This window comes from Homarus americanus, unplaced genomic scaffold (assembly GCF_018991925.1).
Source record: "Homarus americanus isolate GMGI-L3 unplaced genomic scaffold, GMGI_Hamer_2.0 scaffold4060, whole genome shotgun sequence".
NCBI classification, from domain to species: Eukaryota; Metazoa; Arthropoda; class Malacostraca; order Decapoda; family Nephropidae; genus Homarus; species Homarus americanus.
In genome coordinates, this window is record NW_024746161.1 from 719815 (window position 1) to 735137 (window position 15323).

General features: G+C 47.7%; 1 protein-coding gene across 1 annotated transcript in view; it reads right to left on the reverse strand.

Moving 5' to 3' along the window:
* The window catches only part of LOC121878953 (homeotic protein spalt-major-like), a 47565-nt gene that overhangs the window by 8144 nt on the left and 24098 nt on the right, over positions 1-15323 (reverse strand). Inside the window, exon 3 of the mRNA XM_042385405.1 lies at positions 8473-8617. Within this exon, the coding sequence (XP_042241339.1) occupies positions 8473-8617 (145 nt within the window). The remainder of the gene's footprint in view (positions 1-8472; positions 8618-15323) is intronic.

Consider the following 15323-nt stretch of genomic DNA (forward strand, 5'->3'; position numbering starts at 1 on the left):
GGTGGCTGGCCGGTGGTGAAGGTCAGGTTGGCAGGGCTGGCAGGTTGGCGGTGAAGGCTGGTACTGGTGGTGGTAGTTGTGCTGGTGGTGGGTGGTGAAGGTGCGTTGGTGGTGGTGAAGGCTGTGCTGGTGGTGGTGAAGGCTGGTGCTGGTGGTGGTGGAAGCTGCGTTGGTGGCGGTGAAGGCTGTGGTGGTGAAGGTTGTGCTGGTGGTGGTGGTGAAGCTTGTGTTGGTGGCGGTGAAGGTTGTGTTGGTGGTGGTGGTGAAGCTGTGTTGGTGTGGTGAAAGTTGTGCTGGTGGTGGTGAAGGCTGGTTTGGTGGTGGTGAAAGCTGTGTTGGTGGTGGTGGTGAAGTTGTGCTGGTGGTGGTGAAGGCGCTGGTGGTGTGCTGTGGTGGTGAAGGTTGTGCTGGTGGTGGTGTGAAGTTGTGCTGGTGGTGGTGAAGGCTGTGTTGGTGGTGGTGAAGGCTGTGGTGGGTGAAGGCTGTGTTGGTGAAGGCTGTGAAGTTGTGGTTGGTGGTGGTGAAGTTGTGGTGGTGGAGGTGAAGCAGGTTGTGCTGGTGGTGGTGAAGGCTGTGGTGGTGGTGGTGGTGGTTTGTGGTGAAGGCTGGGTGTGGTGAAGGCTGTGTTGGTGGTGGTGAAGGCTAGTTGGTGGTGGGAAGGCTGTGTTGGAGGTGGTTTAGGCTAGCTGGTGTTGATAGGTTGTTGGTGGTGAAGGCTGTGTTGGTGGTGGCATGTTGGTGTTGATGAAGGTTGGTGGTGGCAGGTTGTGTTGGTATGGATGAAGGCTGGTGGTGTAGACTGTGCTGGTGGTGAAGGTTGTGGTTGTGGTTGTGAAGGTTGTGGGTGTAGATTGTGGTGGTGGTGAATTTGGTGTGGGAAGGCAGTATTCGTGGTGGTGCAGGTTGTGATGGTGGTGGTGGAGTTGTGGTGGTGTGGGTTGGCGGTGGTGGTGTGCAGGTCAGGTGTGTGGTGAAGGTTGTGGTGGTGGTGTGGGTTATGGTGGTGGTCTGGGTTATGGTTGTAGTGTGGGTTGTGGTGTGTTTGTGGAAGGTTCTGGTGGTGGCATATTGTGGATGGTGGTGAAAGTAGTGGTGGTGGTGTGGGTTGTGGAGGTGGTGAGGGTTATGACTTAATAAGTAAAAAAAAAAAAAATTATATATATATATATATATATATATATATATATATATATATATATATATATATATATATATATATATATATATATATATATATATATATATTCATTACTGCCTCAGCCACCCCTCATGACCAACACTACAATCATTGTCTCAGCCTACTAATACTTTGCTGTCACTCTGAAGCGAGTATGCGACCATCCAGCTATGATACAATGATATGAGTTATAAAGGATGTCACCTTCGTTGGTGAGCTCTGAGGTGACTCGAAAGGCTGATACAGAACCAGCAGGGTCGACCACAGATGTTGCACGTGTGGACGGCTACATCTAGTGTGGGAGGGGCAGCGGCAGCGTCTCTCCGACGTTGGCGCTTGTCTGCCTCGGTATGCAGTCGGGCTAACTCGAAAGTATTGACACCTTGTGGTGCTCCTCCAAGCGTGACGGTGTGGAGTGATCGCCCCCAGGTGAGGAGGGGATGGCACTTTTTCAGGTTTGTCTTAAGACTATCCTTATACCTTTTCCGTTGTATGCCAGCGTTACGTTTACTGTTCGTTAGGTGACTATAAAGAAGCTGCTTTGGCAGTCGAATGTCGCCCATGCGAGTAACACGGCCAGTCTAACGTAGTTGTTTATGGATAACGTTAGCTTCGATGCTACTATAGTTGGTGTCAGCGATAATACAGGCATTTGTTTTCTTTTTCAGAAACTTGGAGGATGGAATGTAAACTACGTTGGTGAAAGCCAGTGCCTTGAGGTGCCTCCTGTATGTGAACCATGTCTCGCTGCTATATAGCAGGGTGGGAAGGACCACTGGTCGATATACGTGCAACTTTGTAAACAATTTCATCTCCCTACAGCTGAAGACACGAGTACGGAGTCTGCCAAAGGCTTGAGATGCACATCTGATCCGATGTTGAGTCTTCATCGATGTCCGCGGTGGTGGACAGGTGAGAGCAGAGACACTGAAAGTGGGTAACATTAAAGAGGGTAGTACCGTTTTGTTGGATGGATGGTGGAAGTGTGGCTGAACCAGGGGCAGGCTGAAAGAGACTCCGAGTCTTATGTACATTCACCTTAATGCCGAAGTGTGCACATGCATTTGCGTAGGTGTTCAGGATCTACTGTATCATTGCGTTGTGGGCGACGAGGGTGAGGTTGCCTGCATACTGAAGTTCAGTAATGGAAGGTGCTTACACCTTTGTTCCTGCCTGGAGTCGTCTCATGTTGAAAAGACCCTTCCTCCGGTACTGGATGTCCACCCCGGCGGCTAAATTGGCACAGGCACGAGTAAGGAAGGTAGCCAAGAAAATGGAAATGAGAGTTGGTGCTAGTACCTTTTTACCCTGCTGATGGGGAAGAACTCCGACTGGGTGCTATTGCATAGGATACTGCCGTTCAAGCCATCGTGGAGTTGCCTCACAATGGCGATAATTTGGAGGGCAGCCAAAACGGCTGAGGTCCGCCAGATGGTCAGCTTAGCGACTCATCGAAGGCCTCGGTTAGGTCGATGAAGGCCATGTATATGTCACGACGCTGTTCTTCGCACTTTTCCTGTATCTGGCGGGCAGCAAAGATCATGTCAGTGATGTCAAATGATAGCCTAAAGCTGCATTGAGATTCTAGGAGGAAATTTTCCGCCTCAGGTAGAAGTCTGTTTCGGAGGACTAGGGTGATAATATTGCCAGCTGCGGACAGCAGCAAGGATCCAGGGGTAGTTGCCACAGTCTGACCAGTTTCCCTTGTTCTTAAAAATATTCTCGATGGAGGCGTCTTTAGGAACTTGGGGGATTTCCTTCTTTTCCCATATATTCTCCCGGAGAGAGTGGAGACGGCTGAAGCAGAGGTCCTCCGGCTTTATACACCACGGCTTTGATTCTGTCAAACACTGAAGCTTTGTTATTTTTCATCTGTTTGACGGCAGTAGATACTTCTCCAGGGATGGAGGATAGCTGAGGTGGGTCAGCTCTGGATGCTGAGGGACCTGGTGGGTAGTCAGGACATCCACATTGGTGTTCTGGTTGAGCAGTGAATGGTAGTGCTCTTTACAGCGCTGAAGGATATCTTCTTCGTCTTTAATTAGGGAGTTACTGTCGGGTGAGCAAAGGGGGGCTACGCCACACGTGATTGGCCCATAAAATGTTTTAGTGGAAGTGAAAAATTCGCGCGTTTTGTGTTGATCTGCAACTTTTTGTGTTTCACATGCTTTCTTTTTCAACCATTCGTTCTTTAGATTGCGAAGTTCGCGTTGGGCCGCCGCTTTTCTGGAAGGTATCAGCCCTGATCCAAGGCTGAGGGTTGTTCTGCCACTCAGTTAAAGAACGTTTATCATCGACGAGTTCGTTGATTTCTGGGTCATATTCATCATACCAGTCCTGGTGTATTCTTTCGATCTGATCGAGGGTCTCTCTGCAGGTTTTAGTCATGACAGTGTCGAGAATGTCCTAATTGGCAATGGTATTTGTGTTGTTTGTTGTCGGGTTGTTTATCAGCCCAGTGTTCGAGCTGTGTTTCAAAGCACCATGGATCCTCCAGACGATTCGTGTTAAAGCCTTTATTGGAGGAGTGTTGCCTTTGCCGTTTTGGGGCGACGTGAAGGGAGACTTTGGCTCTGACGATCCGATGATCAGTGTCACAGTGGTCTGAGCCACGCATGGCTCGGGTGATGAAGAATTCTTGGCGACCTTTCCTCTGACAATGATGTAGTCAATGAGATGCCAGTGTTTGGATAGTGGGTGTTGCCAATGAATCCTTGAACTTGTCGACCTGCCTAAACAAGGTATTGGTGATAGTGAGGTTGTGTGCAGCACACTTGCTGAGGAGGACTAGGCCGTTGGGATTACATTTGCCTAGTCCATTTCTCCCTATGATTCCATGCCATATGTCAGCATCTCTGCGAACTCTGGCATTGAAGTCACCCTGGAGCACAACTCATTCTCTGGGGATGGAGATTAGTACCGTCAAGGTCGGCGTAAAAAGGCCTCCTTGATGTCATCCTCTGCATCCAGTATTAGGCGTATGCACTGATGAAGAAGGCGTGACGTGAGTGGTTCAGTGGGACTCGGAGCGTCATGAAGCACTCGTTGATTCCAACATGCATTTCAGTTAGCATATGTAGGATGCATTGGCGGATGGCAACGTTAACTCTATAGATGCGGTTTCTCTCCGCAGATGGCATACCCTTCCAGAAGAAGATATAGCCAGATCTCCCGTTCTGTGAGTCAACCCTCGTCTGGGAGCCGGAACTTACTAATGGCTGCTGTATCGATGTTATACTGCCAGCTCTTTGCCACAGGGGCGGTTGTTCTTTCAGGATGCTCATTTGTTCCAGTATCTAGAAGGGTCCTGACATTCTAACCATAAGAGGTTGCTTTTTTTTATCTGTGATTTTGATTGTGCTTTCGATTGCATAAGGATGACCTTACTGAGTGTGGTTGCCCAGTCAGGTTGGTACTTTAGGCAGGCTATGTTTAGGGCATGTTTTCTAGCCCCCTCCCCATGTGGGGGAAGCAGAGGTCTCACTGAAGGGGCTGCTCAGTCGCACAGACTGGACCGGATTGCACTGTTGCGTAGATACCAGTGCATAAACGACCATCTTATCTATGCCGCCCATGTGCAGAGTTGTGACTAGAGACTCCCGGCAGCCATCTCCTGCCTGACCCCGTCGCCATAGGACTTTTAGGGACATTGGGGTTTTGATGATGGCGAGAAGTATGATGAGCTGGATGATGGTTGCGTGTGAGTTGATTTATGTGGTGAGGCAGGAGCGCAGGCTGTACCACACATCATGGCTCTCCCTTTTCCTGATCCAGTGGTGCAAGTGATGCAACGACTGGGGACAGGGAGAGTTGCAATGGACTGCCGATAGCTCAGTTTGTTGGGTTTCGCTTTAGTAGCCTGTCCATCTTGCATTGCCTTCATCCGCCGGTGTAGTCGTTGGGTTCCCAGGATGATCACCTCCAGCGCGGTTGGGGTCTTACTGAAGTTCTGTGTGCATGTCTGCCTGTTGCGGGGCTCCACCGCAGATTTTTCGTTTGGGGTTTATTCCCGTATTCTTGTCCCCCCAGGTTAATTTGCAAGACAGTGGGTCAGTGGTTGGTAGGCGCCAAGACGTGTCCACATGCCAGTGGGCCTATGCGCCGCCCCTCTGAGGCCCACTGCTCCTCCGAGATTCCCTGCCGGTCTAGCCTGGGCCAACGAGGCACAAGTTAACGTGTGTTGCCACGAGGAGGCACAGCAGAAGTCTTGACGATGGAGAGGCCCCCTACATCACCAACACTACAATCACTGTCTCAGCCACCCCCAACATCACCAACACTACAAACACTGTCTCAGCCACCCCAACATCACCAACACCAAACACTGTCTCAGCCACCCCAACATCACCAACACTACAAACACTGTCTCAGCCACCCCAACATCACCAACAAATCACTGTCTCAGCCACTCCCAACATCACCAACACTACAAACACTGTCTCAGCCACCCCAACATCACCAACACTACAATCACTGTCTCAGCCACCCCCAACATCACCAACACTACAAACACTGTCTCAGCCACCCCCAACATCACCAACACTACAAACACTGTCTCCACACCTCCCAACATCACCAACACTACAATCACTGTCTCAGCCACCCCAACATCACCAACACTACAAACACTGTCTCAGCCACCCCCAACATCACCAACACTACAAACACTGTCTCAGCGCACTCCAACATCACCAATAATACTACACATCGTCTCAGCCACCCCAACATCACCAACACTACAAACACTGTCTCAGCCACCCCCAACATCACCAACACTACAAACACTGTCTCAGCCACCCCCAACATCACCAACACTACAAACAATGTCTCAGCCACCCTCTACACCACAACCACAGAAACACATATATGCAAAAGAGATTAATGTATCCACCTTTGTTTACGTCACCTCCAACACCACCACCAATACCTTGAGTACTATCTCCACTACTCCACTATCTCCACCATCACCACTACCTCGACCACTACTCACATCACTATCATTGTCTCCATCACCACTACCTTCACCACTAACAATGTCACTGTCGCGACCTCCACCACCACTACCTTCACCACTACCTCTATCTCCACCCCCACACCACTGCCACTGCCCCCAACACCACCCCCATGCCACTGCCCCCATCACCACCCCCACGCCATTGTCACTATCACTGCTCTCTCCACTGCCCCATCACCAACCCCAAGCCACTGCTGCCACAGCCCCATCACCACGCCACTGCCATTACCCCCATCACCACCCCACGCCACTGCCCACACCACGCCGCTGCCATTGCCCCATCACCACCCCCACGCTACTGCCCACATCACCATCCCCACGCCACTGCCCCACCTCACCACTGCCTCCACCCGCCACGCCACTGCCCCCCACCACCCACCACTACCTCCACCCGCCACGCCACTGCCCCATCACCACCCACACCACTGCCAGCCTCCACCCCCACCCACTGCCCCATCACCACCCACACACCACTGCCCACCGCCACGCCACTGCCCACATCACCACCCACACCACTGCCTCCACCCCCACACCACCCACCATCACCACCGACAGTTACCACCACTCCACCATCACCACCAGACAGTTACCACCACTCCAGCATCACCACCGACAGTTACCACCACCCAGCATCACCACCGACAGTTACCACCACTCCCCATCACCACCGACAGTTACCACCACTCCAGCATCACCACCGACAGTTACCACCACCCACCATCACCACCGACAGTTACCACCACCCACCATCACCGACAGTTACCACCCATCATCACCGACAGCACCACTCCAATAACGACAGTTACCACCACCCACCATCACCATCGACAGTTACCACCACTCCATCATCACCACCGACAGTTACCACCACTCCATCATCACCACCGACAGTTACCACCACCCATCATCACCACCGACAGTTCACCACTCCATCACCACCGATAGTTACCACCACCCCCATCACCACCGACAGTTACCACCACCCATCACCACCGACAGTTACCACCACTCCACCATCACCACCGACAGTTACCACCACTCCCATCACCACCGACAGTTACCACCACTCCACCATCACCACCGACAGTTACCACCACTCCAGCATCACCACCGACAGTTACCACCTTCCAGCATCACCAACGACAGTTACCACCACTCCCCATCACCACCGACAGTTACCACCACCCAGCATCACCACCGACGTTACCACCACCCACCATCACCACCGACAGTTACCACCACTCCACCATCACCGACAGTTACCACCACTCCATCATCACCACCGACAGTTACCACCACTCCACCATCACCACCGACAGTTACCACCACTCCACCATCACCATCGACAGTTACCACCACTCCATCATCACCACCGACAGTTACCACCACTCCATCATCACCACCGACAGTTACCACCACTCCATCACCACCGACAGTTACCACCACTCCCCCATCACCACCGATAGTTACCACCACCCCCATCACCACCGACAGTTACCACCACTCCATCACCACCGACAGTTACCACCACCCCATCACCACCGACAGTTACCACCACTCCCATCACCACCGACAGTTACCACCACTCCACCATCACCACCGACAGTTACCACCACCCATCATCACCACCGACAGTTACCACCACTCCCATCACCACCACCGACAGTTACCACCACTCCACCATCACCGACAGCTACCACCATCACCACCTCCATCACTGCGGGAGTCAGTGTCTCTGCTTCAGATTACAGATAAACTTCTCAAAACCTGTGTCTTTTTATACTGAACTTTGATAATGTAAAAATAATTGTCATTAATAGTACACACACACACACACACACACACACATATATATATATATATATATATATATATATATATATATATATATATATATATATATATATATATATATATATATATAAACATGTCTCCAGATAGCACATATATATTTGACCTCTGTTGGATGAAAAGTTGAAATTATATCCATATTAATATTTAAAACACTCAACAAAAACCATGCATTGATAATATAAAAAATGTATCAGTTGAATAAATTTTCCAAACTTAGCCCCTTATTATACCCAAACTTTTTGTCATGTACTTATAAAAAATATATGACATCAATGTGAAAGAGAAAAATATTGCAAAAAAGGTTTAAAATTTGAAATTATGCGTGCAACAACAAGAGCACCGAGCCTGCAGTCCACTGGCGCTGTTGTGTAGGACCTTGTTAAGTGAGGTGTTACAGCCTGGGCGTCCCCCTCCCCTGCGTACTTACCTGCATGCATGCGCTTCTGGTGAGAGCGGAGGTGTTGGCTGCAGAACTTCTTGCCGCAGTAGTCGCAGAGCGGGAAGACGCGGGCAGGGTTGCGGCTGCAGGAGTACGTCACGTGCATGTCCAGCGAGTGTAGCCGCAAGAAGAACTGCTCGTCGACACACACAAGCACACACACATATATTCGTACACACACACACATACACACACACACACATTTGAAAACAATTACAGACATTATGATGACACAAACACATAAACATTCATTTGAACACACACACACACACACACACACACACACGAGAGAGAAAAGGAGAGACCAACGTCAGGATAAGAGTGAGTGTCTGACACTGGAGGGCGGCAAGCTGGGGGGCCCCTAAGACTGTGAGTGAAGGTGGCAAACATATCTTGCGCGAGGAGTGAAGACAAGAGTCGAGGCGCCCCCAGCCGCCGTCACTCCCTGCCCAGACGCTCCGCTAGAGTGGTTCTCTGTGGCGTGCGTGACCAGGGCGGGGCACAGGCTCCAGGCTGCCCTCCCTGCCTGCTTTCACGACTCTCGTCCCTCTACCTCCAAGAATTTTATGGACTGAATTTGCTTGTCTTAATTTTTTTCTTGTAGTGTAAAATTTACCATAGTGTTATTATATTTCTGAGAAGTTTAATTATATTTTTTGAAATATTACAGCATTACAATTCAAGAATTCCTGTATGTTTTATAAATGATAAAAAACCATACACTGAGAGTCGGATAGAGACTTGTGGGCGTGTGTGGAGTCTCACTCGCCCTGGTCAGCAGCCCTTACCGTAGGTCGTCCTCTCTGGCCCTTGACGTAGGGCTCCCGGTACCCGGTCACCAGAGCCCTCCCCCCTCTCCCTTGATGATCCTCTTCACCCCACTTACAAGGGTGTGTGACCTCCCCACCTTCACCTCCTCCTGACACTCACCACTGTGCATTCGCTTGATGTGCACCTTCAGTTTCTGAGGCTGACAGAACTTTCGGCCGCAAAAGTCGCAGAGAGGCCGTGTGCGCTGGGGTTGCGGCGCAGCCGTAGGTGCGGTGCATGTCCAGGTAGTTGAGGCGGAGGAAGAACTGCAACGCCACACAAGCACCGTCTACAGCCGCCCATATCACCAGGGGAGCCAAGCGTGCCAGCTTATCAGGCTCGGCTGCTGGGGCGGCAGCGCTAGCACGCTGCCGCCTCCCGGCTGCCGCTCGCCGCCCGGGATCTGTGCTGCTGCCGCCCCTGCTGCGCCGCCTCCTTCCTCCCCGCCCACCACCTCACGCGCCTGCTCTGCTTTACTACAGCGTCGTGGGACCACCAGTGGCAGTGTAGAAACTGCACAAGAGTTATGCAGCATGGCAGGCACAAGATGGCGTGTTGTGTGTGGAGAAGAGGTGGACCACAGCGCAGAGCAGCACAGTTCCCCGCGGCTACAGTGTTCAGCCAGGAATATTGGACTCAACTTCACAGCTTATTAAGCCTTCAATTAGGGTGTTACGTATAGACTTAATTCTTGATCGCATGTCATCAGACTAAACTGACTTGAGTCCTGAATTGTGTTATGAGTCAATAGCCTACAGCAAGTGTTGAATCATAGATCTACTTTGGTAGTATGAATCGAAACTAATTATAATTGTGTTATGCAAAGTACACTTGAAAACAAAGGTTTAATAATAAAACCCGTACTTTAGAGCAATTAAGAATAACACCGAGCAAAAAAGATAGAAAAATAACAGATAAAATGCACGGGCCAATATAATGATAATTAGCACCAAAATGCAGATAGACAGGATAATGAAAGAAGTAAATTCGAATAATAATAATAATATAAAGGACAAAACTGATACACAAAATGTACCAGAAATAGTAAATATATGTATATAAACTCTGTATAAGAAAAGTTTAAATCGGGTGCATAGAATGAACGTATGACTGTGCGAAATGGAAAAAAGTCAAAAAATATTATGGAAAGGTGCATAACTGATTTAACGTGCAAAAAGATGAAATAACAAGGAAATAAGTATTAACAGGGGCTGTACTGGCTGGATTTACCGGTACGCATAGACGTGTTCAGCATCAGTCGTCGACTAGGATCTAACAGGCCTAGTTTCTATGCAACTTCCATATCTAGTAGTATGTACAGATTCCTTTGGTGTCTAGAACAGCTTCTTTAACTATAGATCTATCTACGCCTAAAATTTTGGAACAAGACCAAAGGACTATGTTGATGGTTTTTCTATTTCCTTCGTTATTCTAGATATGCCATTCTAGTTTCATCTAATCCCTTCTAGCAGCCGTTCTCTCTAAGCCTCTAGAAACTGTGAGCGCTACCACGAGGAATGACAGTGGACTTGCAAAGTGTCACGAGGGCAGGTGACGGCGCGTCATCCTGGGGCCTCCCGGCGTCAGGCCAAAGACTTCTCCCTGTGCTGGCGGCTCTCTGCCTTCGTAACTCGGGGCGTCAAACGCTAGCCAATCTGGGGTTGCAAGAGGCTATTGTGCGCCTTCACTACTTATGACACTATTAATGAAGGCTTGTGTTCACAGATTAAAATGAGGGCTTTGTGATTTGTACAAGCCATGAACACGATGACAGCCCAGCATCACCCCTCAGACAAGCCTGCGTTTATCTCCCACCTCAGCACCTGCCAGGGGCCTCCGATCATGCTCACCAGGACGCAGGTGAAAGAGCGGCCCTCAGTGAGCATGGGAGACAAACCTGGGCAGCCTGCTGGGGTTGACGAGCTCGCCCTGTGAGGTAGTGACTCCATCATGAGAGTCCGGGTGGTGTCCGGGTGTTCCCGCAGCTCCCTCGTCTGGGCCCGGGAGGACCGACTTAGTCTAGCGCAGCGTCTAAGCTAAAGCAACGACACCAACAACATTCATTTCTAACTGAACTTAGGAGCACGATGTTGGGGGCACAGCCGGATGCTACAGTCACTATACCAGTCCACGGTCCACAACCCAGGTCCTACAGTTCAAACCAGTTCGTAACTCATGTCATATTTTGGTGGTCTACAGTCGCAACCAAACTTAATCATTGATATAAGAACCAGTGTTTGTTCTACAGCCTGATCCTGCCGGTGCTGCCACTAAGATATGAAGGAGTCAGGCAGATTTAAGAAATATATATTTAAGCTTTCTTAACTGTTGTCTAAGTAGTACAAACAAAATCAACGTTTTCTATGGGGAGCTCAAAAATAATTAGTGGGACTATCAATTACTGTTTCATGAATCAGTTTTCATGATTTACATGTACTCTAAAGTTTGGTATTGGTGAGTCCATGAGGAATCCAATCTGTATAACAAGGTGAGGGAGTCAAATTTGATGGACAAATTGTGAAGGAATACTCATAGACACTGAGGTCAATTTACTGTGAACTAGTAACCGCTCACAACTGCCAATGGTTTGGAGTTCAGCTAATAAGTACTACGGTCGCCTTAGTTCTCTGTGTCAAAATTCTGTCATCGACACTGTTGGGAACAATCAGTGTGTAATGAACATCACACCCGTACCTACTGTACACTCACAGTACACTTCATCATGCTTTCTCACACACCACATAAGCGTCACCTCCACTCTCATCTCTGATCCAGTTCTTATAAAACACTTCATCAAGGTAAACTGTGAGATATAACCCTTACACACTGAACGTCAACCACCTCTCATCAGCCGACAAGTTTCAGGCTTCAACAACATTCTTATCCTGCAGTACATTCTCCATACTGTAATGTATTCGAACTAACGAAGCCTATCATCGCTCTTAACAACAACGCCTCTCATAATGTACCCTAAGTCTTTCTAGAAACTTGTCAATATAGTTTGTGTATGATTCCTATTGAATAATAATTTCACGTTTAAGGAGCACATCCCTCTCCTCTTAGCCATCTTTAAAAAAAAAATCCCGTCTAAACACTACAAACTTTATAAGTGATTCGGCTCTTACTTCTACGTTTTAAGTTAATGTACTTCCGTCGTTCAGTGTATCATTACTCGACTATTACTTTATAGATCAATGCTTGAAGTTATTATTAAGTAAATATCCTCGGCTCTAAATAAAGTTAACTCAGCACATCTTGTCATCAGTACTATGACGAAACGCCATTACGTGTTCCTTCTTGTCAACTTTCATTCATCAATACCTCACAAGTACTGTACACCACTAAAAAATTATTCGGCATTCGTGTCATATTGTATCACGCCGTAAGGGTGCCCAATAATTTTTAGTGGGTGTACCTCACATATCTCTCATGTCTCATTTATACAGTAATCTGCATCGCCTCAACTGTAGGATACACGAACATCTGCCAACATTTACAAATAAACGCTCTTCTCATTTAAAAGCTGTGTGTGTGTGTGTGTGTGGTGTGTGTGTGTGTGTGTGTGTGTGTGTGTGTGTGTGTTTATTTATGTGAATCTCGCCTTACAACTTTCTATTAAAAATAATTTGAGAATAGCTATACTGAACTGAACTCCATACTCACTCTCACACATCTCTCTCTCTCTCTCTCTCTCTCTCTCTCTCTCTCTCTCTCTAAAAAAAAATTAATCAAAGTCACATCCATCGTCCATAGTCGTTTCTCTAATTACTTGTAATTTCACTGTTGATACGTCATCAGGGCGGTGTTATAAGTGGTGTACTCGTATATGTCAACTATTATCTAGGATATGTTTTTTCTTCACAGTTATCACCTAACCTGTACGTGTTCACTAACTTCTGTACAGTACTACCATCGTAAATTATTTCTCTTTAATAATCTCTATAATCCACCACCTGTTATCTAAAAATACTGGCACTACATAATCAGGTAAATAATGTTAATACTAATTGAATATTTTGATCACGAAAACATTAAAATTCCATTAGAACCGAGCGGCAGTGTACACGATCGAGGCCGGTTTCTTTGATGTAGGTTGTTAAGTCCTTTATTAACTTATGATGAACAATATTGAAAATTTGACTGCAGCCAAGTTCCCTTGGGATTGTCCTGGACACTGCACTTATATTACTTATTGCCCTTAATACTACCCTTCACTACTTATTGCCTTGCTGAACACTGCCCTTCATTGCCTTATTGCCCTGAACACTGCACTTCACTATTTATTGCCCTGAACACTACACTAATTACAGTTCTCAACACTACCCTTCAGTATTTATTGCCCTGAACATTGCCCTTAACTACTTATTGCCCTGAACACTACCCTTTAGTATTTATTGCCCTGAACACTATCCCCTAGTATTTATTGCCCTGAACACTGCCCCAATTCTTATTGCCCTGAACTCTGCCTTTCATACCTGTTGCCTGAACACTTTAATTATTACCTGAATTTTACTTCCCTAAACATTGCTCTTCTGCTTAGCCCTGAACACTGCCTTAAATTACTTATTGCCCTGAACACTGCCCTTCGCCTTATTGCCCTGAACACTGCCTGCTTAGCCTTTGTCACTGCCATTAAATTCTTATTGCCTGAACACTGCCTCAATTCTTATTGCCTGAACACTGCACTAGGCTACTTATTGTCCTGACATACAATACTCATTGCCGTGAACACTGCCCGTCACTATTTATTCTCCAGAACACTGCCCTAATTTTGTATTGCCCTGAACACTGCCGCAGGCTACTTATTGCCATGATACCACTACTCATTTTGAACACTGCCCGCCCTATTTTTGCTCTGAACACTGCCCTAACTTCTTATTGCCCTTAACACTACCATTCATGTCTTATTGCCCGGAACACTGCCTTTATCTACTTACCCTGAACACTGCCCTTCGCCTCTGCAGCACTGCCTTAACATATTGCCTGAACACTGCCTTTGTACTTCTTGCCCTGAAGATTACCCCTTCTACTTACCTGAACACTACCCTTCATTTCTTATTCCCTGAACACTGCCTTTATCTACTTATTACTAGAACACTGCCCTTAAATACTTATTGCCCAGAACACTGCCCATAACATATTGCCCTGAACACTGCCTTTCAATTCTTATTGCCCTAGACGGCCCGTAACTACTTCTTGCCCTGAACACGGCATCTACTTCTTGCCCTGAACACTGTACTTTAAAACTTATTGCCCTGAACACGGCCCGTAACTACTTATTGCCCTGAACACTGCATTTATCTATTTATTGCCCTGAACACTGCCCTTTATTACCTATTGCCCTGAACATTACCCATAACTACTTATTGCCCTGAACACTGCCTTTATCTACTCATTGCCCTGAACACTGCCTTCAGTTCTTATTGCCTGGAACCTGCCTTTCACTACATATTGCCCTGAACACTGCCCTTTACTTACTGCCGTAGACACTACCCTTTTACCTATTGCCCTGAACATTGCCCTTTATTACCTACTGTCTTGAATACTATCCTTTACTCATTGCCCTGAACATTGCCCATAACTACTTATTGCCTGAACCTTCTTTCCCTAATTCCATTGCCCTGAACACTGCCTTTAACCATGTGTCCTGAACATTACACAATTTATTATTGCCCTTAACTACTCATACCTGAACACTGCCAACTACTTATTGCCCTGAACACTACCATTTTATTGTGCCCTTAACACTGCTCTGAACACTGCCCTTAACTACTCATTGCCCTGACAGTGCCCTTAACTACTATTGCCTGAAATCCCACACTTCTCTTTTTACTGAACGCCAACTGCACTCTGTTGCCCTGAACACCCCCTTACTTATTATCCGTAACACTACCCTTCATTTATTATTGCCCTGAACACTGCCCTTAACTATATTGCCCTGAACAGTGCCCTTAACTACTTATTGCCCTGAACACTACCCTTCATTTATTATTGCCCTGAACACTGCCCTTAAGTACTCATTGCCCTGA